General features: G+C 43.2%; 1 protein-coding gene across 3 annotated transcripts in view; it reads left to right on the forward strand.

Annotated features, from left to right (window-relative positions):
* Window positions 1–963: 963 nt before the first annotated feature.
* The window catches only part of Slc12a1 (solute carrier family 12 member 1), an 82,741-nt gene continuing 57,787 nt past the window's right edge, over window positions 964–25,917 (forward strand). Inside the window, exons 1-8 of one of the 3 annotated variants that reach the window (XM_041678857.1) lie at window positions 964–1,371; window positions 8,730–8,861; window positions 9,004–9,079; window positions 13,455–13,550; window positions 17,069–17,208; window positions 18,433–18,543; window positions 19,343–19,454; window positions 21,578–21,705. In XM_041678857.1, coding sequence (XP_041534791.1) covers window positions 964–1,371; window positions 8,730–8,861; window positions 9,004–9,079; window positions 13,455–13,550; window positions 17,069–17,208; window positions 18,433–18,543; window positions 19,343–19,454; window positions 21,578–21,705 — 1,203 coding nt within the window. Of the gene's footprint in view, window positions 1,372–8,729; window positions 8,862–9,003; window positions 9,080–13,454; window positions 13,551–14,072; window positions 14,169–14,623; window positions 14,720–17,068; window positions 17,209–18,432; window positions 18,544–19,342; window positions 19,455–21,577; window positions 21,706–25,917 lie in introns of all 3 variants that reach the window. The other 2 variants (XM_041678855.1, XM_041678856.1) reach the window with 2 other exon arrangements.

A 25,917-nucleotide genomic window follows, 5' to 3' on the forward strand; every position in this document is an offset into this window, starting at 1 on the left:
CCCTAGAGACAGTATTTACCTTTGGCACATCACTGTGGAATTATGGAAATTATTGTGTGGCCTATTGAACTCACAAAATATTTCATTAAAAGGAGCGAGTAGAATGTAAGCCTTTAGTGAGAGCTCTAATTTATTTTCATATCCCAAACACTCATTTCGTAAGGCTTCCTTAATGGCATTTATAAAAAGCACAAATACGCGAGCAAGCGAAGTGCTTCAAAGGCTACTAAAAATTTTGAAATTTCGCAATCATCTTTGCCGGCTTCATTTTTTAAAATTTTCATTCTGAAATGTAACTTTTTACTTGTTACACGTGTGAAGGCCTTTCTGAGATACATTTATCATTGACGATGTATGGATTTTTGTAACAAACAACACACACTTTTCAGCATTTTCAGGTTTCCTGTTTCGTGTATCAGCCAGTGTATAATGCTATCAAGGTAAAAGACTTTACAGTCTCGGCATTTAGCCGGTCCGTGGAGGCTCCTACTATTCCTGATTGCTAGTAAGCTTTCTAAAAGCCCCAGTGACTTCCAAGCAAACAGGACAAACAGTCACATGCTAGTGACTTCATCGGAAGTTCTGTTTGCAGAAATCAGTCCCTGGTTATTTGTTAGGATTTTGTTGCTCAGGTAGCAAGGATTCCTGAACAGGTCATTTTTAGTGAAACAAACTTAAAGTTGTGTATCTTAAGTGCACCTTAAACCACAGCCCTTCTTAGGTTTGCATGCATCGCTTGGAACAAATTGAATTTTCTTTCTTAATAACAGCGTTGAAGATCATTCTGAAGATTAAATGGGAGACAATACAACAACGATCCAGCAGGAATCTAATTATTGGGTCATCCAGGGCCAAAGCTGAGCCCTCCGTCCTGTAAACATACTCCTGTCTGTTTTGAAGCAGAAATACACAGAGGTAAAAAAAAATACCTAAAATAGGTAGTTCCAAAGTAGATTCTAGGAGATGTCAGTGAACACCCCTTCCAGCTCAGTGCCCAGTGGTGCCAGCCGTTTTCAAGTTCATGTCGTAAACGAGAGCCGTGGCAGCGCCGCCGCCATGAGCGACAGCACGGACCCCCCACATTACGAAGAGACCTCGTTCGGAGACGAAGCCCAAAACAGACTGAGAATCAGCTTTCGGCCTGGGAATCAGGAGAGCTACGACAATTTCATCCAAAATGGAGACGCTGCTAAAACAGACACCACCTTTCATGCCTATGACTCTCACACAAACACGTATTACCTACAAACCTTTGGCCACAACACCATGGACGCTGTCCCCAAGATTGAGTACTATCGCAACACGGGCAGCGTGAGCGGGCCCAAGGTCAATCGGCCCAGCCTTCTGGAGATCCACGAGCAGCTGGCCAAGGTAAGTTTGAAGGGCATGGTAAGTGCCCTTCCCCAGCATTCCCTCGAGGTAAGAACACTGTACACTCGGTGCTCCAATAGAGAGGGCTGGTGTGTGCCAGCCGTCTTCCTTACACAGCTGTCTCTAGTTCCCAAGAAACAGAAAAGGTCCAGGTGCTTCACAAATGGTTGCTGACTTGGGAGAGAAATGCAGACTGAACTCCGAAAGTGAGGCAATGTTTCCTATGGTGTGTGTAATAAGGTTCCTCAAGTCCCAAACGGCTGAACATGAGTTCTAAGCTGCTTCCACCTTAGTGCTAACAACTCCACAGCCATTCTTAAACAAACCGCTGTGCTTTCATAGTTCATATTGTGGCAGCCACCCTGTGGCGGAGGCTGAGTGACGACTACTTTTCCTATTCTTTAAGGAAAGAGCAAAAATACTTAAGATTCGGCCTTGTGTACCTTTGCCGGAGGCTCTCGGCTCTTCTAGATTTAAGCTCAGAAACACAGTGGCCAGACTTCCTATTTAAAGAATGCACAGGGGGTTCAAAGTCCCTGGAAGACTCTAAAGCTGTGTACATCATTTAGAAGCTTAGATTTCTTCTGTGACTTCCTCCAATATTTGTTGACAGACTATCTTCCTGCCTTTCTGGCCATTTGTAATGAACGTCACTGGTATTTGGTTTTTGGTTTGGTTTGCGTGGCACTCCGCATGTGTGCCTATTTGTATATGTGCCTGTCTGCATGTGTGCCTGTTTGCATGTGTGACTGTTTGCATATGCAGGTGTATGTGGAAGTCTGCGGCTGGTGTTGGACACAGTCCAATTCTCTTCCTAGAACCCAGAGTTTGACAACTCAGGTAGCTTAGCTAGCTTCCTCTGTAGATCTCCTGTCTCTGCTTCCTCGGTGCTGAAATTACAGGTAGGACAGACACCATCCCAGGCCCTTTCCATGAGTGCAGAGATTCAAACTCAGGCCCTCATACTTCCCAGCAAGTGCCTTGCCACTGAGCTATCTCCCAACCCCTGAATATCACTTTGTGGAATATGGTTACAATCTAGGGGGAGAATTGGATATTATATATTCTAATATAGTTTACTTACTCATGCCCAAGCTTCAGGAAAACAGAACATGAACAGTTCATTCCATAATCATTCATTTATTCATTCTGGTTCTGAAACGTTAAACAGGCTAGGCATGGTGGTTCAGACCACCTCAGCACTCTGGAGACAGTTCGTAGTCAGCCTGGTCTACAGAGTGAGTTTCTGGACCACCAGGGCTACACAGAAAAAACTTGGTCTTGAAAGAAAGGAAGGAAGGAAAGAAGGAAAGGGGAAAAAAGTTATAGTCTCCAATCATCCCTACCCCCCACTCAGGATGGGTTCTGTCAAGATGATTCTGGAAAAGGCATTGGCTCTTTTCTTACTTTCTTCTCACCTTCTTCCCAGAGGAAAGACATCTCCAAAATTTACTCTCTGGGCTGTCAGGGGCCCAACTCCATACTAGGACTTCCAGAGGGAGATTCCATGTTCCCACACTGTTCTATTCTACCCAACTCCCCACGAGCCTTCTCCTCTGTCCTCTGTGCTATATCTGTGACTATCTGCCAACTTTAGGCTTTCTCTGAGCTACCTGGTGCTATAATAATAATAATAATAATAACAACAACAACAACATTGTGGCTATTCAGATACATTATCAGTTTCCAGGGAGATTTTTTTAAGGAAGGTCATTTGATATTTTAGGTAAGCTGTTTGCCAGTTTCTTTCTCTAAATGAGGGGGTGGGGAGAATGGCCGGGGACAGGAAAGGGGGAGAGAAAAGAAACAGCAGACCAACAGGAGGGCATGGTGATCCCAAGTTGTGGAAGGAGCAGAAGGAGGAGTTAAACAATACACGGAGCTTCCAATTGTCTGAAGAAGTAAAAAGAACCAAAACTGTCCAGAAAAAGACATAAAATTCTACCCCACCAAGTCCTGTACGCTACACATAACTTATAAAGCTGCCCCCTTCAATATTAAAATTCCATCCATTCCCACAATTTACAATGAAGAAAAATAATAACTTAGACCTCATTAAGAAGAAACTAGAAGCAGGGCCTGGTAGTTGGCCTGGTTCAGGCCAGCAATCCCAGCTATGCCTGGAACCTGATTTCCAAGTCAGAAAATGACTTGACAAAGATTGGCCTATAGGTAAAATGAGGGTGGAGAATTAAGGTTCAGGGACCTTAATGTCTTCATTGCAGAATGAGATCAAAGCCAGCTAGGGCAACTTTGTAAGACCCTCTCTCAGAATTAAAGTTCGAATTTAAAACAAGATTAAGCAAACAACTGATACGGCTCATTCTGGGCGCACTTGCCCAGAATGTACGAAGCTATGGGTGCAGCCCCTAGCACTGTTAACGGGCTGCAGTGGAGTAGGAGGAAAGCCGCTCTTAGGACAGACATTAGAAAGAGAAAGGCACATTATGAGTAAGTTCTAAAGGCCTAGCTTATGAAGGTCTTGAAGTTAGGGAGATAAACTCAGAAGCACTGGTTTCTCAGTATGCCATCTCAAGGGCCACGCAGAATGCTGGAACTGCCTTTGACACAGCACGTTGGAAAGCTTTGTGGACTGGCGTATCAGTTTTTGAACAGATGGAATAAGACCAAGGCTTTTACATTGTTCCGGGCTCTGCTTTCTTCCCTACACCGTCGACCTTGGCGATCTCTCCACATCAAAGAACGCACAGTGATCAATTGGCGTCTGAGGAGGATTGTACTTCATAGAAAGCATTGTTTCCAGTTCCCCTCAGAACGCATGTGATTGGAGCTGCATTCATTTTTTAGTATTGGGAGAGGAAAGACTTGTCCAAAATTGCCTTCCTTTCTCTTTAAATGCACTTTATTTTTCTCTGCGCTGAATCTGCAATACACAAGGAGAAATCTTGGGGAATGGATGGTCATTCCAGAGAGTTAAAAATGCTTTTATGAACAGTTAAGGATCGTCATTTAGGGAGACAGAGTGTAAACAGGAAAATTAATTCAGATTGTGACAAAAAGAAAAAAACAGCTACAGGCAAGATGTCATCACAAAGCTTTTTGTCTTTGACACATGGGCCAGCAGCATCCAGATGTCCGTGAGCCCCCTAGGCAGAGCTTAAAACCCTTGAGGCACCCACGAGCCCCCTCTCAAGTCAGTTCAATATTCGAATGAGACATTGAATTTGCTGTTCTTCTGGCATACAAAGAAAGCATATATCGAAGAGTGAAACCAAGATTTGCTTGACCACATAAAAGGTGATTTTGCCTAAATAATATTTTTTTTAAAAAAATCTTGGATGTGTTCTCATTTTAACTTCTTAAGAAAGCAAAGAGTAGCTTGCTGTAGGACGTGCCCTGGATTTATTTCATGACAAAATTAGACTCCACCTGTAGTTTACAAGATACAGAGCCCTTTTGCTCCTGTATTATAGTGAGCCAAGAAAACAGCATCATCCTTTTGAATTTACTGTTAAACATTAGCACAGAAGGAGATATACATTTGAGGTCACTGGCTCCGAGTCCTTGATATCAATGTACTTAAAACTTCAAAACACTAGCAAGTTCCATTTGTCTATGAAAAGAGACATTGACTTTGCTTTTGAACAATTTAGGAAATTATTGCTGTACTAACTTCCATGTCTGGTGGTTTACCTGCCCTGCCTGTCGACTGTTCTTTTTGTATCATGCTCCACAGTCCAAGTGACAGACTCGAAAACCATGAAACTGTGAGCAGGATTAGTATCCACCAGGAAATAAAAAGCTTCTTTTGATGGATAATTTTAAATATGCAATTTATTTTTTTATCCTGCCTTATTGTTTTGAGGGTGGTTTTCTTGTTTGGCTTTTGTTGTTTTCAGTTGTTCTTGCTCTCATTCTCCAAATCTAAGGGCCAGTGTCATCACTGGAGTTCATCAAGAGCACGGCAGTCTCCTAGGTTTTCCTCATCAGGTTTTACCAGAAAGCATAGGCTTTATTCCCAAAACCACATCCAAAAAGACAAGTGGCCAAGGCTTTCTCACATGACCCCCAGCCACAGAATGGCGATTAACTAATGGTGACTAATACTGGTAATTATAAAGGTGGCTTCTTTTTTTTTTTTTTTGATTTTTTTTTTGAGACAGGGTTTCTCCGTAGCTTTTTGGTTCCTGTCCTGGAACTAGTTCTTCTAGACCAGGCTGGCCTCGAACTCACAGAGATCCGCCATCTTCTGCCTCCCGAGTGCTGGGATTAAAAGCGTGCGCCACCACCGCCCTGCTAAAGGTGGCTTCTTGAACTAAATTGAAGAAGTGAATTCTCTAACTAAACAATCCCTTCAACATTCTTATTAGCACACCCGTAACTCCTATGCTTTTAAAGACTGTATGTTTTAGTCATGGGAAGTAAAAGCTGTGGCTGGGAGATGTCTCCAGGTGGATATTACTTTGCAACATTGCTTGATGTGGATGCATAGGGCAAGAGAGAGAGGTAGAAACAGGAGACTGCCTCTCCAGGAGCTCTGGGGCCACTCAGCCTGGCATACACATCAGCAAAGAGCTAAGAAACCCTGTTGCAATCAAGATGGAAGGCAAGGACCAACAATCGTGGTTGTCCTCTGACCTTCACACACATGCCATAACACATTCATGCCTGCACTCATACAAACACAAACACACATGCACACACATCATTCACAGCACAAACACATACATCCTATATACTCATTCACACACGTCTGAAACACAGACACGTGATACCCAACACGTACAAATAAAAGTAAAAGCTACAGGTGACTGTTAGCTGCCTTATGTGTCTAGAAGTCATAAAAAGAAAACCACTTTTACTTGGTGTGTGAAAAGCACCTGATGCTTTTATCAGAAATATATTATACTGTGTGGGTCTCTATTTAGCCAGCCCATACGTGACCCATGACTACTGAGTGCTGGAAATGAGGCTAGTCTAAGCCAAGATATGTTGTCAATGGAAAATACACATTGGATTTTAAAAATTTAGCATGGAAAATATTTATATAAAGGCTTCCTGATACTTTATGATGACTATAAATTTGAATGGTGATATTTTGTACAAACCCAACTAAGTAAAGCACAATCTAAAATTCCTTGTGATTCCAGTCCCTTCTCCAAAGTGAGGGACCATGACTGCCAACACACATTTATTACAAATATCTGTAATGCAATTTCCTAAAGGAATTTTAAAATTTGATTATCATGTGATGATTTTTCCCCTTTCAAAGTAGCTACTAGGGACCGAGAGCAAACACAATAGCAAAGCATGGGCTTAGCATGAACTAGACGAGAGGTTCTCAATCTGTGGGTTGCAACCCCTTTGGGGTCGAATGACCTTATCACAGATGTCGCCTAAGACTATTAGAAAACACGAATATTTACATTATAATTCATAGCAGTGACAAGATTACAGTTATGAAGTAGCAACTAATATGATTTTATGGTTGGATGAGGTTGGGAAGAAAGAAAGGACGTGACTTGAGATTCATTCTCTTTCTCTCCCTCTTTAAATGTGCCCTGCACAAAGGGAACAATAAAAAATGAATAAGAAACAAAGACTAAATAAAATACCTGAAATTATTCAGATATATACAGAAGAAAAATTAGAGAATGAGAGCTATTCTTGATTTGAAATAAACATATTTTCTCCACGTTGTATTCAAGGGCTATCATACAAAAAAAAAAAAAAGATCTTTCAAAAGGAAGTTTTTGAAAACTGGCCACAGAGATAAAATCATATACTAATTTTTTTCAAAAATTATTTATGTATAGTTCTTTTTGTTTCTACTGAGGAGTCTTGCAGAAGACAGGAAGGAAGGATTGTAGGAGCCAGAGGGGTCGAGGTACCACTAGAACAGGCCCAGAGAATCAACTAAGCAGGGCTCAGAGGGGCTCACAGAGACTGAAACGGTAATCATGGAGCCCGCATGGGTCTTCACTAGGTCCCCTGTATATATGTTATGATTTTTCAGCTTGGTGTTTTGTGGGACTCATAATGGTTGGAGTGGGAATATCTCTGGCTCTTTGGCCTGCTCCCGGGACCCTTTATTTCCTACAGGGTTGTCTCATCCAGCCGTGATGTGAGGGTTTGTGCTTAGTCCTTATCTTGTTATGCTGTGTTTGGTTGATATCCTTGGGAGGCCTGCTTCTTTCTGAAGGGAAATGGAGGAGCAATGCATCTGGGAAAGGGAGGAGGTGGAAGGGGAAAGGAACCAAGAGGAGGAGTGGAGAGAGGGGAAACTACAGTTGGGATGTATTGAAAACAAAACAAAAAATTAAATTAGATTGTTTTAGAAAAAGGAATTTCCTTTTGGGATTAGAGAGATAGCTTAGCTGTTTAGGGCATTTGTTTGTCTCTGCAGAGAACGTGGATTCTGTTTTCTGTACCCACATGGTTGCTCACAACCATCCATAACTCCAATTCTAAGGGATCTGAGGTCCATTCTGATCTCAGTACACAACAAACACACACATGGTATGCACACGTGCAGGCGGGTAAGCATTCATACATATAAAATAAGTAAATAAGTTAAATTAATGAAAGTTCTGCTATGGGATGAATAGTTTTGCAGTCACACATGTCTTTAGCCTTCTGTAGTCTGCCAGAAGCTGCTCTGTTTGTGTGTGTAGAGAAAACACTTCTTTGGGTTTTACTGTTTACTTTCTTAAAGACTTTGGTTGAACAGTCTATTGCCATTACTTATTTTTAAGAAAAGTTGTAGTTTATTAATAAACTATTTTAACAGAGTAAGTACTGGCAGAGAAAAGAGTTAGGGGAGAGATTGTATTCCCATCTAAAAATTAATTGGAACAGCGATTGAAAAAGAGGGGAAGACAGGGTGGGGGATCACTTTAACTAACTGAATGAAATGAAGCAGAGGGGAAAGAATTCCAGCTTTGCTGCATCCAGGAAGCTGATCACTCTGGTCCTCCAAACACGTGGCACAAAAGACTCATCTGCCTTGCCTTCTGTCTTCCCTTGAGTCTATTGTCTTATTTTTATCCATTTGCAATTTATATTCATTTAAGTTTGACCACTTTTTGCTGTTAGTGGCAGATAGCCTAGGCTCTGCCTACCATCCTACAGCCTTAGCCATGGTTGGAAATGGCTCATAATGGGGACCCATTGGCTTCCAGGGTAAGAAGCAATAACAATATTATTGGCTGAAGTTATTGAAATACTTCTTTTTCCTAGAGTTTTATGGCCACTGTTTTGATTTGGCTTTGAAGGTTTTAAAAAGCTGAACCATTAAGAGAGAGAGAGAGAGAGAGAGAGAGAGAGAGAGAGAGAGAGAGAGAGAAACTGACTGAACCATTACTGTTTTGCTTTGTGTTTCCTCTGTAAAAATGCAGAATGTGGCCGTGGCCCCTGGCTCAGCTGACAGGGTCGCTAATGGTGATGGAATGCCTGGAGATGAACAAGCAGAAAACAAGGAAGAAGACACAGCCGGAGTTGTGAAGTTTGGATGGGTGAAAGGCGTGCTGGTGAGAAAACTTCTGCTTACAAAGGAGAGCATCTGCCCGGTGATCCGCTGGGCTTCACCGGCTAGTCATGGACACCAGAGTTACCAAGGGGGTGGGCTGGGCTTGGCTCAGGACCCCTTTCCATCCTCACTTTCATCCACAGGTGAGATGCATGCTGAACATCTGGGGAGTCATGCTCTTCATTCGCCTCTCCTGGATTGTCGGAGAAGCCGGAATCGGTGAGCAATTTCCCCTCCTAAATGATTTTTATGTAAATCGCAAGCTTAATAACAAACTGGGTTCACTATGAAAGCTGCAGAAGATGAAGGTCACAGAAGACATTTACACTTGGGAACTTTTTTTTTCCCTCTGACAATGCCAGGAAAGAAAGGTGAAACACTAACTCCTGAGAGACTGGAATTTTCCAGTTTCTCAACAGGGGAATGGTCAAGCAAGTATTTCTCCCTTCTTATAGAGTTTCATGCATATGGCTGTATGAAGCATATCTATTTCAAATAACTAGGGTCACACTTTGGGATATATTGACATTTGCATTTTACTTGCCTCAGTCCGTCCCACTTATGAAGAATGGCAAAACTTCACTTAGCAAAAACAACTTGGAAAGTGCAAAAATGTGCACACAACCACATACGTGACCTGATTTGTAAAAATGCCTTGTTACTGAACATTTTCCAGAGAAAATAACTATGTTACTGTCAGATACCAGCCATAAATAGCAAATGCTCATAAAATATTCCCAACTATAAACTTTAAAAGATAGTTGAAATGACTCTAGTCATTGCAAGTGATCACTTACAATGTAGGTAACCAATTTAAAACAATCGTATTTTTAAAAGTTGTATTATTCCAGGAGTGATGATTTATTGCTCTTCAATAATTTGCCACTTAAAAATTCAGTTTTGCAGAGGGTTTTCTTATTAAGAATATAAAATTTATTTGAAAAACTTAGTTGTGTTTTTACCTAAGTTCCTAACTTACTGTGATAAAAAAAAAAAATCGACAGTGTTCTATTCTATGTACTCGAAAAAGAAAGGTTGAGTATTGAGGGGAGACTTAGATGTGAGTATTGGTATGGAGAACACAAAAGCTCAGCTGTGCCTTTCTATGCCGTTCGGGAAGACATCTCAGTTTGTATATGGAAAGTACCTGGTGTTATCCACCCCCTTCAACACACCTTCTGAACCAGCAGTTGACAACTGGACCAGGAAGGCTGCCCTCCAACGGGGAGCACTGAGCCAGCCCCATCGTTTTTTTCCGTGTTTCTCGCTCAACAGCTGCTATGTGCCTGGCAGAAAGGCTGCTTGCTGGTTTGATGATGCGTAGCAAATGAATGCCTACAGCCGCAGGGTCCAAAATAAGTAGATGCCGTTCCACGGAAAATCTGCAGCTTAATATTGCCAAGGCTTTGCTCCGGGCCTTCATGCAAAATTAGGTTTTTAAGGGCAGTTTAGTAACTTATTGAGATCATCAAGACGCAGTTCTTTGTGTGGAGGTGTGAGCACAGACAGCCCAAGGCAAGAGTCATTCTTTCTAATGTATGTATTTAACACCCATATGTTTGGGCGACAATCGGAACTTTAATCAGATCTTACACAACTCTTCACAATCAACCCGGTTTCAGGTTTATTACAAAGGTATAAAGGAGTCTCTCTCCGCTAAGCTGCCTGTTTCACTTTTAGACATTAGTGTGTCTCAACAAAATCGCTTCATTTGTATAGTGGAATCACACACACAGTCAGTAGTGATCGCTGTAACTGATATTGGTGACTGGAGTTGTTGGCGTTTTTTTTTTTTTTCTCATGCTCTTTTAAATCTCAGAGCATAGAACGTAGTGAGTAGTAGAAACATCTCATCAACCTACATTGTTATAGACCTAAAACTAGTGGAACCAAACCATCCCTTTGAACCTTTGAGTTCAGGCCTGCTGGTTTGGGAAACTCTTCTGGGGAGGGGTCCTCTTACTGAGCCTCCTACTCTTTAAAACTCAGTCCCTGGTACCATTTGTTGAGGCATCTTATCACACACACACACACACACACACACACACACACACACACAACTGTCAGGCTGACACTGTGTTCGGCTTACTTCTCTCTATACTAGAGAAGAAAAGACACAAACGCAAGTGTTTTCCTCTTGCTTTAGGCATAGTTTAGGGAAAGAAAATAAGTTATTTATTTTTGAACCCAGAGCCAGGGGATAAGCCAGGAGGAATCTTGTGATTGTAGTTACAGTTCACGGGCAGCCATGCTGGGACTCTGAGTCTGGGCTGCCCTTGTCCTAAAAACATGGCAGACTGAGTTTATAATGTTCCTCTCTTTGGACACCTAGGTGGGGCAGTATCATTTCCAATTAACTCAACATTAGGCAGGGAAGTTGCACATGGAAAGTGGATGTGAACCGAAGCAAGTCACTTCCACTCTGAATTTCACTTTGCAGCTAAAATATTTTTTAAAAGAATGAGTTAATTCTCCCCCTCAACCAATTATTTAAAGAAAAAATCTTGCTGAATGGGCAGATACAAGTTGAGACGGGCTAAGGCTGAACTACTCATCTCACTACAGGAAGAGCAAGAATTATCTGAAGTGGAATAGAAGACCGCAGAGCTGGGATTCACTTTCAAAGCTTTGAACCTAGCAAATGTGGGCATTGCTAACAGGCATCCCCAGTACTTCCTGCAGCAGGTCATGAAAGAGCCACGATTTGAGGAATCAGCGAACTGAATGTTCCCTCAGCTGCCATTTACCCTGGGACTTTTCCTTTGTTTGTTTGTTTGTTTGTTTGTGAGAAAGAAGCAAGCTTCTCAACGTGTTATAGTAGAAACTGGTGTTCAAACAGGCCACAGAAATGTCCTCAGCACGACAGAGTGAGGTGGGAATTGCTCAGGAGACAGTGATCAGGAAAGAATGAAGTTAGAAAGGGAGTGACGTCACGCAATGCAAACTGGCGAGCCCGTGAAGTGTCTAGGGGGTGCTAAACATTCATCCTCAAACATCCTAAAAATCAAAATAATGTGTGGAGGCTGGGAAGAAACCACCAGCACCTGCAGCCACACAGGAGAAGGGATGCTCCTCATAGCGTCTCTGTCACCTAAAACATTCCGTGTGTGACCGCTTCTTACACCTCCTCTCCAAGGGTCTGTGGCGGGGGTGGCAAAGTAGGAATGACTGCCTTATGTGTGGGAGAGCACTCAACGTGACAGAGCAGAACACTCGGAGTCACTGAACTCCCCAATCTCATCTCTGAATTCCATATCAGGTTCTTGTGACAGAGGGAGGGGAGTGTAAAAAGTTTCCTTCTGTCCATCTCGGGTTCATAGCCTCATGCTTTAGACTGTCAGACATCATAATCACAAATGAATGTGCTTATTAACGTCTTGTGCAAGCGCATGGGAGGACACGGTGGTGGGTGGTGATGCAGAGGGGTGGTGGGAACACTTGTATATCATCCTAACAAAGGAACAATGAAGCTGCAGGAAGCCTACTAGGCAAAGAGAAGGGAATTTGAGTTTCTAGGGTGGCCAACCCTGGGGAAGGAAAATAGAGAAATTTGCTAGAACAAAAAAGGACTAATTCAGAAGGTTCCTGGGTTCCCCAAGAATCCTCTGCAGTCTGGTAAGGGCCTGCACGTGTCTCTGTGGTTGAGCATCAGTCCTTCCAGATAACGGAAGCATGGACGCATTCACATGCGTGTGCTCCTGACCTGGACAAACAGGAAAGTGGAGAGCTTTCCTTGTGCCTGCTTGGTTTATTTTCACTTATGTAATTAAAAAAAAATACTTATACCACAGTGATATATTCTAATACATTCTATGCCTTCTATGCCTGCCTAAATGCCCCCCAACACACATGCACACACACACACATGCACACGCACACACCTGCTGTGAGTGTCTTGAAACTAAAAGTATGTAAGCCTCTCCTTTGAATTTGGCCTTTGTCAGTTTCTCCTCATAACCGCTGCCCTTCTGGACATCTTCAAGGGTGGCTTTTTCATTCTGGTGTGTTTGCGGCTTGCACTTCTCACACTTCCAACCACACAGCTAGACATGCAGAAGGCTTGTCAGAAACGCTGGTATTTATGGGTGTTGTGGTTACACTGAGCGAGCCACCAGTGAGTTCTGCCCTCTGTGCACCACGTCAGCAACTTCACACATCCACTGCTAATGTCACTGCCATTCAGGTGTCAGAAAATAAGTAAATTCTGAGAGCACACCGCAAATAAGTTAATGAACCTAAATTCGGTTCTATCCGATTTACCCGTCTACCTAATGAACAATTTGCTAATGAAGACCTTTACCGGGAAAGTTAGAATAACCTTCATTTACACTAACAGCTGGAGGCTGTGGGGAACTTCATCAAAGACCAGGTTCATCCTATGCTTTGACCAACCTCAACTGTTCACTTGGGGGTCGCATAGCTCTGCACGCCCCTAATCTTAACTCCCTTAGTACCTGAATGGCGATTTCATGGCCAGCTTGTTTAATTCAAATGTGATCCTTCAATGACTACCCAGATGTGTTTGCTTTTATGTAAATGACCCAATGAGCTGTTCCACCATTTAATCGCCCGTATTTTTCCTCTCTCAACCGAGGTCTCGGTGTGATTATCATCGGCTTAGCCGTGACAGTGACAGCCATCACTGGTTTATCCACCTCTGCTATCGCCACAAATGGATATGTCAGAGGAGGTAATTAAGGTTGTGAGCCAGTTCATCAGGCATAAGGTAAAGGTGACACAGGCTCCAATAGCTCACCGCTGACCTTTCTGGGGTGTTTTCGAAGGTAATGTGAGTTGGTTCCTTTTCTCCCCCAGGCAAAGGGTGCAAGAAAAATGAAGAAGGATTTAACCTTTGTCAAATCCCAAACTTTCCCATTCAGGTTCCTCTCAAACAAGAGAGAAGGTCAAATGTCATGTTTCCTCTTTCGCGGCTGGGGTAGCTTCTCTCCCAGGACACCGAGAGGAGTCGGCTTTTCCTCTGCAGGACTGTACGTTAGACTGTGTTGACCACTGGATCCTTCATCATAATGAGTGCTTCTTGGACTTGATCTTTATGCCAGGCATAGCAACCCTACCTTTGTACAAAGAAACCCCACTGGGGCCCAAGGCATGGACCGGAAAAGTTCAATTAAAAGGCAGTAGATGTTGCAGGAATAGGGACTCCAAGGAAGAAGAATAAAATGTAATATCTTCTGTCTTTCATTGCTGACAGGTCTTGGAGTTCTTATAATTCTTCTTTCCACCATGGTAACCTCTATCACTGGGTTGTCAACTTCTGCAATAGCAACCAACGGGTTTGTTCGTGGAGGTAAAATCTCTAAGATCCCTAATACTCTCATCACATGTTACGGGTAGGCACACGTTTCTATATACTTGGTTGCTGATGGGCACAGGGAAGTGTCGAGGAGCCGAATGCAGACAGCAGCACGGTGAGTGTAGTTCAAGTCCACCCAGGTCACGGCTAACAGAATCCTGGCACATTACAGGTCCTGCCTCAGGTGTGCGGAGTCCTTGGGGAAAGCTCTTTTCCAGGTCAGTCTGTACAGTCTTGCTGGTCATTCACAGGAAATGACTCTTAAGAATGGCAGCGGTTTTAAGCACAGTGCTTTTCAGGTGTCTCCCATACGGCCGCGGAATGGAACCATTATGTTAGAGCATTTCAGGTTTCTGCAGGGAGACGGATCTTCTGTGACTGGCACTTCCTGAAGGAAGGGTGATCTCTCTCCCTACTGGAGTCAAACGCCTTTGTTGGGGGTTTTGCAGGTCTGGGAGTCATCATCATCGGCCTGAGCGTTGTAGTGACGACACTCACAGGTATTTCTATGTCTGCTATTTGCACAAATGGAGTAGTTCGAGGAGGTAAGCCAACTGATTTACTTGTGCTTATAAACAATGACTGAACATCCTGTCTAGAGTTGTCTACTAACTGAGTGTGTAGATTTTATGTTGCTAACTGGTCCCTAAGACTTGAAAGAAAGCAAAATCCAAACAACAAGGTAAAATTCTTCTCAACTGAAAAAGAAGAGATCTGGAGAAAGGGCTCCTTTGATCCATTTCCTGTGGTGAATCCCAATGGGTGCTCAGCACCAGGGTGAGCTATACTGCTCCCTCGTGGGTCCCAGCAGCAGCCTGGGTATTCCCCAACATCCGGCCTGACAGTGATGATTCTCACATAGACAGCACTCCTGCCCCAGCCGTCAGGTTCTCCCCAAATACTCTGCTTCTATCACAAAACATCACCAAAAAGAACGTTTAAAAATAAATAAATGAAACAATGAGTTACTGTCAGGTTTTCGGGAGCAGGCAGGCTGGGGTAGAAAACAACGTAGATGAAGATTTTCCCTGTCCTAATTGCCCTCGCCCTGTTCATTGGGTTCACTAATTTTTGCGTTGGCTGTTTTATCCAAGTCTCCCTGCTTAGGACTTTTTGTTGTCAGTGATGGGTTCTGTGGGGAGGGGTTGTTTTTGTATTTTTAAGATTTATTTATTTATTTATTTTTATTTAAGTGTGTGTGTGTGTGTGTGTGTGTGTATGTGTGTGTGTGGAGGGGAGTATGTTCACATCAGTATGGGAGCTAGAAGCCAGAAGACGACAGTAGAGTTACAGGTGGGTGTGAACTACTTGGATTCTGGGCACTCAGGTCCTCTGCTAAAACAATACACACTCTCAGCCACTGAGCCATCTCTAGCGTGATTTTGGTGTTTTGTGACAAAGTTTTACTCTGCAGGGCCAGGTTGGCCTTAAGTCCACGACAATCCACTCATTTTAGCCTTCCAAATCCCTTCTTACCCCTGCCCCAAGCAAGGCTTTCTAAAACAACCCTAGCCACAGAACCCCTTTTCTCTCAACGTATGTTTTATTCATTGCTTTTGAAAGATTTATCTTATTTGATGTGCATGAGTATTTTGCCGGCATCTATGTGTATGTACCCTGTGTACTTGGTGCCTGAGACAGTCAGAAGAGGGCATCGGAACAACTGGACCTAAAATTATATATGGTCTTGAGCCTCGACGTGGGTGCTGAGAATTGAACCTGGGTCCTCTGCAAGGGCAACAAGTGCTCCTAACCACTGAGCCAATTCTCCAGCCCCTATCTGCCTCTTGTTTTTACTGTTATGCCCATGTAACTGCCCAGCCAATTTGTCGGGGAAAGTTAAGTTTTAAAATTCCAGGGGATTTGCTCTATGTTCCATTTTGAGAACTTACCCACACCGAGCACAGTTTCTCCTCCATAAAAGGGAGTTTGTTCTGAGTTTTCTTGTCCCATGCTGACTTCGCAAAACGCCCGTGACCAGCTCCACCTAAGAGGTCATTGCAATGTTTAGTTCCCTCATTAGTCCCTTTTTGTGTCAGTCACTGGCCCTAAGCTGTGAAGTGAACCCCTTCGGTTTTCATGTCACGGAAGTGGGTGGCCAATCCCAAAGCTATTCTTTAGTGTTCAGGGAAGAGCGTTGGTTCCCAGCGCTCCCCCTGCCCTTCTTTCCATCCCACAGCCTTATATGGGAATTGACACTTCATTAGGCTAAACCAGGAAAACAAGCCTGCTTTCCAGAGTGGGTACACACACCCCAATAGAGCTGCTCATTTTACAGATTAGCTACCAGAAAAGTTTATACAATAGAATGGGAGCAAGAAAATAAAATAAAAATAAAAAAGGGTCAACCGCTTTGTTCTTTTGAGCCAGTGTTTTATGTAGCCCAGGCCAGTCCTCAGTTTACTATAACTGAGGATGACCTTGGAGACCTAACTCTCCTGCCTCTGCCTCCCAGGACCAGGACAACAGGCTTGTGCCACAGCACCAGGAAAGAACAAGTCTTGCCATCTCATTTTCTACCCTGGTCTGTCAGTTTCTGGAAATTTTGAATTCAAAATTGTACTTCGGTCACACTCTTCATTTGGGTACTCTAAATCAATTTTTTAAAAAGACAAAGCATTTGGATAAAGCTTGTTGCCATTATTTAGTAACTTAGATCAGGATTCTAACTTGGAAGTCTCAACAGATTGAGTTTTACTGGCACGTACTTTGCAGACTCCGTACAGCTTACAAGGCAGGTATGCCTGCAGGGCCTCATTATGACGACCCAGGATTTATAGCATGCCTGGGAATCCGTAATACTCTTCGTGGGATGATTAACAGTTGGAGATTAACCATGGGACTGGAGAGCTCTGCTTCCCCTCCAGGTGACACACGCTGCTTTCTTGTTGCAGGAGGAGCCTACTACCTGATTTCCCGGAGCTTAGGGCCCGAGTTCGGAGGGTCTATAGGCTTGATCTTTGCTTTTGCCAACGCAGTAGCTGTCGCCATGTATGTGGTGGGGTTCGCAGAGACTGTGGTAGATCTCCTCAAGGTAATTAAAGCTCTTCTTTGTACAGACAAAGTAGCTCAGCTTTTCTTCACAGGGCCCTAGGGGATAGTCTCAGGTTAAGATAAGAGAAGGAGAGTTCAGGATCAGGGCAGGAGCCCCAGGCGTAAGGTCAGACGGTCCGGCTTTGACTTCAGCTCTCCCCTTACCACCTGGGAGACTTTAGACCAGTCTCCTCTACATCTGAGGCTTATTTATTTTCTAAAGCTGAACGAGGAGCTAATTTACTGCTTCATGCATTCCCCAGGAGTTCCTGCTTATCAGATGGAGAGGATGTGAATGGAAAGTGTGTAAAATACAAAGCTTCAGGTAGACAACAGGCACCATTTCCTTTAGGCACACCACTGATGCTCACAAGGTTTCCAAAGATGAAGAAAGTTCAAACATGGGCACAACTTGCTGCAGAAAAATGAGGCCTCTCTTAGCTAAGGGCCCAACCCAGGTGCTCTGGGAACGAGGTCTTTAAGCCTGTGTAGTATGGGAACTCCTCACTGTCTCACCTTAGATGCTCTACTGGTGAAAGTATGTCTGTCTATGTGTAAATTAAATGAATCAATGAACATAGTGTGTATTCTTTTTGGGGGGTTTTTCGAGACAGGGTTTCTCTGTGGCTTTGGAGTCTGTCCTGGAACTAGCTCTTGTAGACCAGGCTGGTCTCGAATTCACAGAGATCGCCTGCCTCTGCCTCCCGAGTGCTGGGATTAAAGGCGTGCACCACCACTGCCCGGCCATAGTGTGTATTCTTATGGTCTACTTTCTTCAAGAGATGTGTTACTGAGTTTGTGTTCTCTGTTATTAAGTTGAGCAACGCTTATTTTCCAATATTCATATTGGAAACCTCTCATTTTTATTCTTCTAAAGTTCCCCTTGGCACATAAAAGTAGCCAGTCCTTCTGCTGAAGTACCACACAAAAGGTGTGGCCAGGCTGACTTCTGCTCAGTGCTACATTATCTCCCGCATCTGAGGCTAGAAAGAGTGTCTAGCCTTTCTAGGCCTTAGCCTTGCCTATCAAAAGCCTACATCACAGATAAAGTAAAATTAGAATTTTTTTCTATTTTGTCATCTGGAACTTACAAATACTTCATTTTCTTATTATCCTATATGCCCCCAGGCATTTGTGTACAGTATCCTTTCTTCATGTTGAATATTATAAAAATACTAAGTGCAAAGAACTATTTTTAATCATTTGAGTGATTCCTTCCCCGCAGGAGAGTGATTCAATGATGGTGGATCCGACCAATGACATCCGGATAATTGGCTCCATCACCGTGGTGATTCTCCTAGGAATCTCAGTAGCTGGGATGGAGTGGGAAGCGAAGGTGGGTGTCTAAACAACACTGTAACAAGTGCTGGCCAGGCCTTGACTTAGTCACAACAGAGGGAACACCATATTCACAAAGAACAGCTGCCGTTCCTTCACTAGAGCAAAAGGCACGAGTACATGAAAGGTGGCCATCGTACCACTAAGTACCTGTAGTCGAACTTTCCTTTGGGCCACCGGCTCACACACAATGGCACTGAGACTTGTTGTCACTTATGAAAGCTTGGCCTTAGCTTTGGCTTTTTCCTCACTAGCTCTTATAACTTTAATTAACCTGTCTCATTGATTTACATTCTGCCTCAGACCTTGGTTACCTCTCCTCTGCACCGTATGTCTGACTTCTTCAGTGTCTTGCTATCATCCCTCGTGTGCCTAGATTCATCCCGAGTTCCTCTCTCTGCCCAGAAGTCCCACCTATTCTCTCCTGCCTACCTATTAGCCATTCAGTTCTTTATTAAACCAGTCACCGTGACACATCTTCCCACAGTATAAACAAATATTCCGCAACAGTACCAAATCTGGTCAAGACTTGATTGTATGTGCCAGGTCATGGGGCCACGTTTCATCTTGCTTGTTGCCATGGTGGTGACACAGCCAGCCAGGTTGGTGCGCTTTCCTGTACAACTCTTGTCCAGACCAGCAGCACTGCATACTGGAAATCCAGGTCTCGCCCTCAAGACCTGAACAGGGACGAGGGCAATATATTAAGCTTCAACTGTGCAGTGAGCGTGGCCGGATGTGAAGCTAGTTTACATTGTTGTTGCTTCTAACTCTGTCCCTTTCCTGCGGTGTCACAGGCCCAGGTGATTCTCCTGGTTATTCTTCTCATTGCCATTGCAAACTTCTTCATCGGAACTGTCATTCCATCCAACAACGAGAAGAAATCTAGAGGCTTCTTCAACTACCAAGGTAAGTGGGGCCAATCAGTCCCTTCTCGGTTAATGTGTCTATGTTGCTCTCCCCATTGCTACCTCTCTCACCCATCCCCAGCCACGAGGATTCCAATGTAGCCTAGGAAAGGCCTGAAGTTGGATTCAGGAGACCCATGGTGGGGTTTCAACACTTGCGTATCAGCTGAGCGGGTTATACAAAGCCTGTTTGGGTCTCAGATTTTCCCATTAAATTAATAATGACAACTTCCTGAGGAAACTTTAAAAAGTAGATATGGAGGGTACTTAAAATTTAAAAGCAATTTTGAGAAGTCAGTCTTTTTCAGTTGAAGATGAGAAGGTCTCTTGTAAATCCTTGAATACTGGGCTATCCCTAGATGGCTAGACAATAGGAATAGAAGCTACATGAAGGGAATGAGAATCGGGAGCTGGGAAAGATAATCAGCCTCTGCTGAACACTAGTGTCAAATCAAGTCCTCTGTCTTCCTGGGAGACTCTGTAGCACCCAGCCTTGCTGGGACATAACCTGCTGCAACCTCTGTCAACCTTTCAAGCTGAGTTAAGAGACTGCTCAGCCCTCCCCAATAGCTCATAAGCGTCTGTACATGCAGTTCCAGGAGATCCAGCGCCCTCTTCTGGCCTCTGTAGGCACCAGGCAGGCAAACAGTATACATACATACATACATACATACATACATACATACAAAGCTAAACACACACTTGAAAGAAATGATGGGTGAATTACTTGTGTATCTCCTTGTGGTAACATCACAGTGAACGAATTTGACTTTTCTCTCCCAGTTCTGCTTCTTCTACCTTCTTATTTTCTACCCTAGATTACTCAATACACAGCTAAGGCTATAAAAAATATCAATTGCTCAATTACATATTCAGTTATTACCTGTGACCCCCTCACCATTTTTATGTGAGGTATTTATTGTGGTTCTTTCATTTGCTTTGGGTTTTACTGTTCTTTCTTTTCTACCTTTTCCCCTACTTTATATCTTCTGATGTTTTCAACTGTTCCCCACCTTTTCTCATCCCAGATTCCTTTCTTTGTTTGGTTTCTTTCTCTTTCTCTTTCTTTCTGCCTTTTCTCTAGAAGGCTTTCTTTTCATGTAAGTGATTTGGTGACAACCTACAGGACAGGACAGTACTGCTCTAAGGACAAAGCAACTCACCATATTCTTATTCTCTGAGAATTTGGTATAAGGACCTAAGATCCAAACTCTGAGAGGAAGAGCAGAGAGAGCAGAACACTAGAAACAAGTCTACTCTGCAGCCCGCCTCACACGGGTCTCTTAAGGCTTGTCAAAGGCCTGAAAAGGCTGTTTAAAGATACATATGTGTGAGAATGTGGTCATGAGGGGGGCATGTGACATATGTTCTATATTTTGAGGTTACTAACATGTTTCTGCGAAAAAATTTCTTGGCAATATTTATTTGTTTTTATATTTTTTAATTAAAATTTTTTATACGATATATTCTGATCATAGTCTTTTCTCCCCCACAGCTCCTCCCTAATCCTCTTCATCTTCCCACCCAACCAACTCCATGCCTTTTCTTTCTTACTCTCCTTAGAAAACAGATAAATAAACAAACAAAATAAAAAAGTAAAAACAAAGAACAAAAAACATAGACTCGCACAAAAACAAAACCCATAAAGCACAAAATCAGAAACCCATAATAGATAAGCAAAAGAACTGCAAGATGAAAAAGAAAGAGAAAATGTTTAAATAAAGCAATATGAGACAAAAGTCTGCAAAAATACCCTTGTGTTTGTTTTTGTATTGACCAGTTACTGCTTGGCTTGTATACCCAGTGAGACCCCAATGAAAGAGACTAATTTTTCCTTCTGCAAGAATTCCTTATTGCTTTTTCCCATTTCTTCTATTTTCAAAGAAGACAAGCAAGCTTGGTCTCTAATGGCCTTCCCAGAGCTCTGTCGAGAGATCTAAGACCTAAATGTGTATGTAAAATGATAGGCACCTTGGTGCTCGGAGAAGAGTAACCAACAGTTTCAGGTTCACTCTGCTCCCATTCTAAAGATCCATTTTCATTTAGAAACACGGAAGTCAAGAACGTAAGCTTCTACAGTGTGCAAAACCCAACAAGGTAATGTTCCTCTCACTTGCATTTCAGCATCCATATTTGCAGAAAACTTTGGGCCAAGCTTCACGAAGGGTGAAGGCTTCTTCTCCGTCTTTGCCATCTTTTTCCCCGCTGCCACTGGGATCCTTGCTGGTGCCAACATCTCTGGAGACCTGGAGGTATGCAGTTTCCTCTGCTTTGTAGCCTTGGTGGTGGGAGCGCAGTTGTTGGTAGCATGAGAAGTTGTGCAGACTCAGTATGACTTATGTCCCAGAGACACAAGAATGAAGGTTTCTGAATGATTTTTTGGATATTTATTCAATCTATCTATCTATCTATCTATCATCTATCTGTCCATCTATCTCTTTCTCTCTCTCCCCTTTAATTTTAAATCTAAGATCTTGACAATATAGTACAATTACAAAACCCATATTCAGTGACATCCAAAGGCAGAGTATACTTATGGGAAGTTATTTTTCAATAAAATGGATTGACTTACTTTCAGAATCACCCTTTCCCTTTAAAAATCATAATGACTAGGAATACAAGACATTTGCTGGAAAACAAAACCAAATCCACAATAGCAAACAGTCACATGACCACTTGGTCCTCAGTTCACAGCATTCCCCATCAACTGCCATAGGGATCATTGACTTAACTATGGATGGGATTTTAGTATTTTAAGAAGGATCATGGCCAAAACAAGATCAGACTTTGTGCTTCTGGAACATGCATAGGCCATCCAACAAAATTAGACCATCCACTTCCAAAGACAGCCCAAGGACTCAGAGAAACCTCCCCTCTTTCAAGTCTACCTTGGGTGGGGCTCAGCCCTACTTCAAGGTCCTGGGTGATTAACCACTTCCTGGTTCACGCTCTACCTCTTTCTGTTGACATCCCATTGATCTGGATTTTGGCTCATGTCCTTACCTAGCTTCAAAGGACTCTAATGAAACACTTACTGAAGTAGGGTAGCCAAATACCCCAATAAAGGCTGAGGCATTCCCATAGGACAAGAAGGGTTAGAGGACAATAGAAGTCTCTTTCATAAGACAGACAACCGTTTTATCTCACATACACAAAAAGAAGATGCAAATCTTATCTCAATGCATTCATAATCAACGTCAGAGGTGAGTATTTGCAAGACTCATCGGGAGATAAGTATTAAATGAAAAACATGCAGGGGTCAATGGGTGGGGAAATAAAAATACTGAACAAATAGTTGTTGGGCTGATCGGAGTTAACTTGGGAAGCAAAGGCTAGAAGTTGGCTATTGGAGAGGAACAAGGCAAGTCTGGCCAAGGAAGCAAGCAGAGTCTTGAGAAACCTGAGGACAGCAGGGAATCTATTACAGGTTAAATGGAGAAAAACTGAGGAGGCTGAAGAGCCTCACAAGGTTCACAGGAAAGGAAGTGGCTGCAGATGCTCACTATGGGGCATCAAACTCTGAGGATCTGGCAACTTGGCCTTGGGCTTATTCATTGGCCAAAGATCTTCAGAGAAAGCGTGGTAGGAATAGACACTGACTGAGCTGAGTACTTAGATTTGTTATGCTAGTGACCACACTGCCAAGGTAAATTCTTGAGCAGGCAACAGCAGGGAAAGGTCATGCCAAAGCTCAAAAGGTCACAAACCTGCACCAGCTGCTTCAGCTCCTCTCTTCGCTGAATGAGATCTCGTTATGAACTCCTGTTTTATCACTAAGTAGGAAAATATCAGAGGTCACTGATTTAAGCTTTCAGAAGCTACAGGCAGGTTTTTAAATTGGAAAATACTGTGCTTTCTTTAGACTCCTTAAAAACAAGGTGCTTAGTCAATTCCTCTTACTTAATGTCTGAACGAAGGCCTTGCAGGAGACAGAGGTTAAAGCTCTGCCTTTGTTAGAGCTAGAAGCAATGGAAGGAACTCTTTTACTAAACCACAGTAAGAAAGCATCATAGGTCACAGCTAAATGCAAGCAATGCCTTTTGATGTTTCTACATCAGTTCTATCCGATTCTGGTCTTTAGCACTGGTTTCGCCTCACTGAATCGATTTCACAGCATAGTAAATGAGGAAGAGGTGGATCAGGCTCAGCTAATGGGGTTGAAACAGAAGTAGGACATCGCAAGTGTCTGGGAGGCTGAGGGAGTCTGGAGCTCTAGGAAGGACGACAGGACTAGAAGCTGATGCATGGGCGAACTCGCCCAGGTAGGTGCAAGAGGAAGGCAAGGAAGCTAAGGAAGCACTCAGGGGAGTGTGGGCACCCAGATCCTTATTGTAGAAAAGGGGGAGAGGGATGAGGAAGAGAGAGACAGAGACAGAGAAACTGCTTAGTGGATGGGGAAACCAACAGCCTTGAGGCCCAGGGAAAAGGAAAGCGAAAAGAGAAATTGTCTAGGACGTCAAGAACATAGTTAAAAGCCAGAGTGGTCAGACATGTTCGCTCCCAAAGATGAAATATTCTGGAAAATGGCAAGGAAATTTCTGTATCCATAACTTTATTTCTCTCTGAGGATGAAACCCAAGATAATTATAATAATGTTAATCATAATTGAGTCAGTTTGATTTAGGAAGCGTTGTTTACAGAGATGCAGATGAGTGCTTGGCTTCCAGCCTCAGCATCCTTCTCAGGATGGCCCCCACACTGCAGGGAAGAGTAACCAGGACAACATAACGGATGCGGATCCCATCCTGAGCGTTCTGTATGGAACAGCAATAGCATGGCAAGAACTGTCCTGAAAATCGGGATCTGGAAGAAGATCTGAGAAATATTTCTGAGATGCCAAAAATTAGGAAGTGGTTGTTAGATCCCAAAAAAGTGGAAACCTAATTGATTACTTATATTCTGTCCTGGCTAGGGGGTCACTTTTACTGACAGGAAGGAGAAACAGCTTAGATTTGGGGTTAATTCTGGAGGAGGGGGGAAACTTAAGAATGTGTCAAATTGCCGAGCTCCCTCTGTCGGGAGCAGGACCGAACAATTCCATTTTATACAGGATCGCACATCAATACACTGACATCATATGCTACCCATGAGTGCCTTAGCATCAAGTTGACCCTCACGTCACGTGGCCTCGGCAGCTTAAGAACTTACAGTAGGCAGCTGCAGGGGAGCGCTGTCTCTTCATGTCTGTGTCACAGGCTGCCTTCTACCTTCTACCTCCTATTCCATCACGCTCCAGTTAGATGGTTACAACTTAAGCCAGATCCCATGAACTTTTTGTGAGGTGTGTGCCTGCTTGTGTTCACCTTGGGAGGTGTGTGTTTGCGTGCATGCGTTCGTGCATGCGTGCTAGCCTGTGTGTGTGTGTGCTTCTGAAGGCCAGAGGTCAATAACAGGCCATTCCTCAGGACACTTGGTTTGGTTTGGTTTGGTTTGGTTTGGTTTGGTGAAAGTCTCTCACTGGAAACGAGTCATCAATGAGGCCAGAGTGGCTACCCAGTGAACTCCAGGCTTCCACCTGCCTCACCTCCCCAGTGCTGAGATTATAAGCGTGTCCCACATTTTTCTTTTCTAAACATGGATTTTAATAATTGAACTCAGACCCTCATGCTTTCGCAGCAGACACTTTACTGAGCCACCTCCCAGTTCCCAATAAATTCTTCAGTAATAGCTAAAAGGTAAAAAACAAACAAACAAACAAACAAAACCCAGTGAATTCGATTAAGAAGGGCCCATTTCAGCCCCACTGCCCTCGTCCTCCTCACCGGAGCTGCTGTATTGCACCACCTGTACATTTGCTGTGGCGTCAGTAGTATGGAAGGAAGAGGCCGGGTATAACTGTACCAGCAAAACCCCAATATGCAGATGTTCCTGGAAGAATTGGAGCATAGGGATAGTGGCTGCACAGAGCTGGTTACACCCAGATGTGGTGCGTGTTTGCTTGGCTAAGTCATGATCTCCAGAGGTTGGGTTTTGTCTGTAGTCACCAAGTGTGACCTTCTCAATGGACTTGATCATCATATTTAAGCTTAGAAAAAACAAGTCCTTAATCTTCATTTGCCTGCATTGATTGCTTGTGTGTATTGATGAGACTTGTGTCTCCAGCTGGGAGACCAGTGCCTACTGGAATTATACTTTTCTCTGTTCAGCATTTATTGACTCTTTCTGAATGCCAGACAACTGCCTGCATAAGAAAAGCACACCTCAAATTATCTGTTTAATAATTTCTTAAATTGAATTAAATATAATCCAATGTGCTGCGTGGAAGTCAGTTTGATATAAATTAGCAGTTCCTTCCAAAACCAGGTATAACATGATGAACTAAGTATCATCTGGGCTCAATTTGGTGTGTGCATATACATTTGTAAGCAAGAGAAAAGCCCATTTTCTGGTACAGGGCTGACTTTACGTCTTTCCCGAGCTTACTTGAGGAAATGAAGACCTTAGAGAGACTGGAGAACTTACTA

The sequence above is a fragment of the Microtus oregoni genome, unplaced genomic scaffold, assembly GCF_018167655.1.
Source record: "Microtus oregoni isolate MIOR12 unplaced genomic scaffold, Mior012 000031F_ref0000149, whole genome shotgun sequence".
NCBI lineage: Eukaryota > Metazoa > Chordata > Mammalia > Rodentia > Cricetidae > Microtus > Microtus oregoni.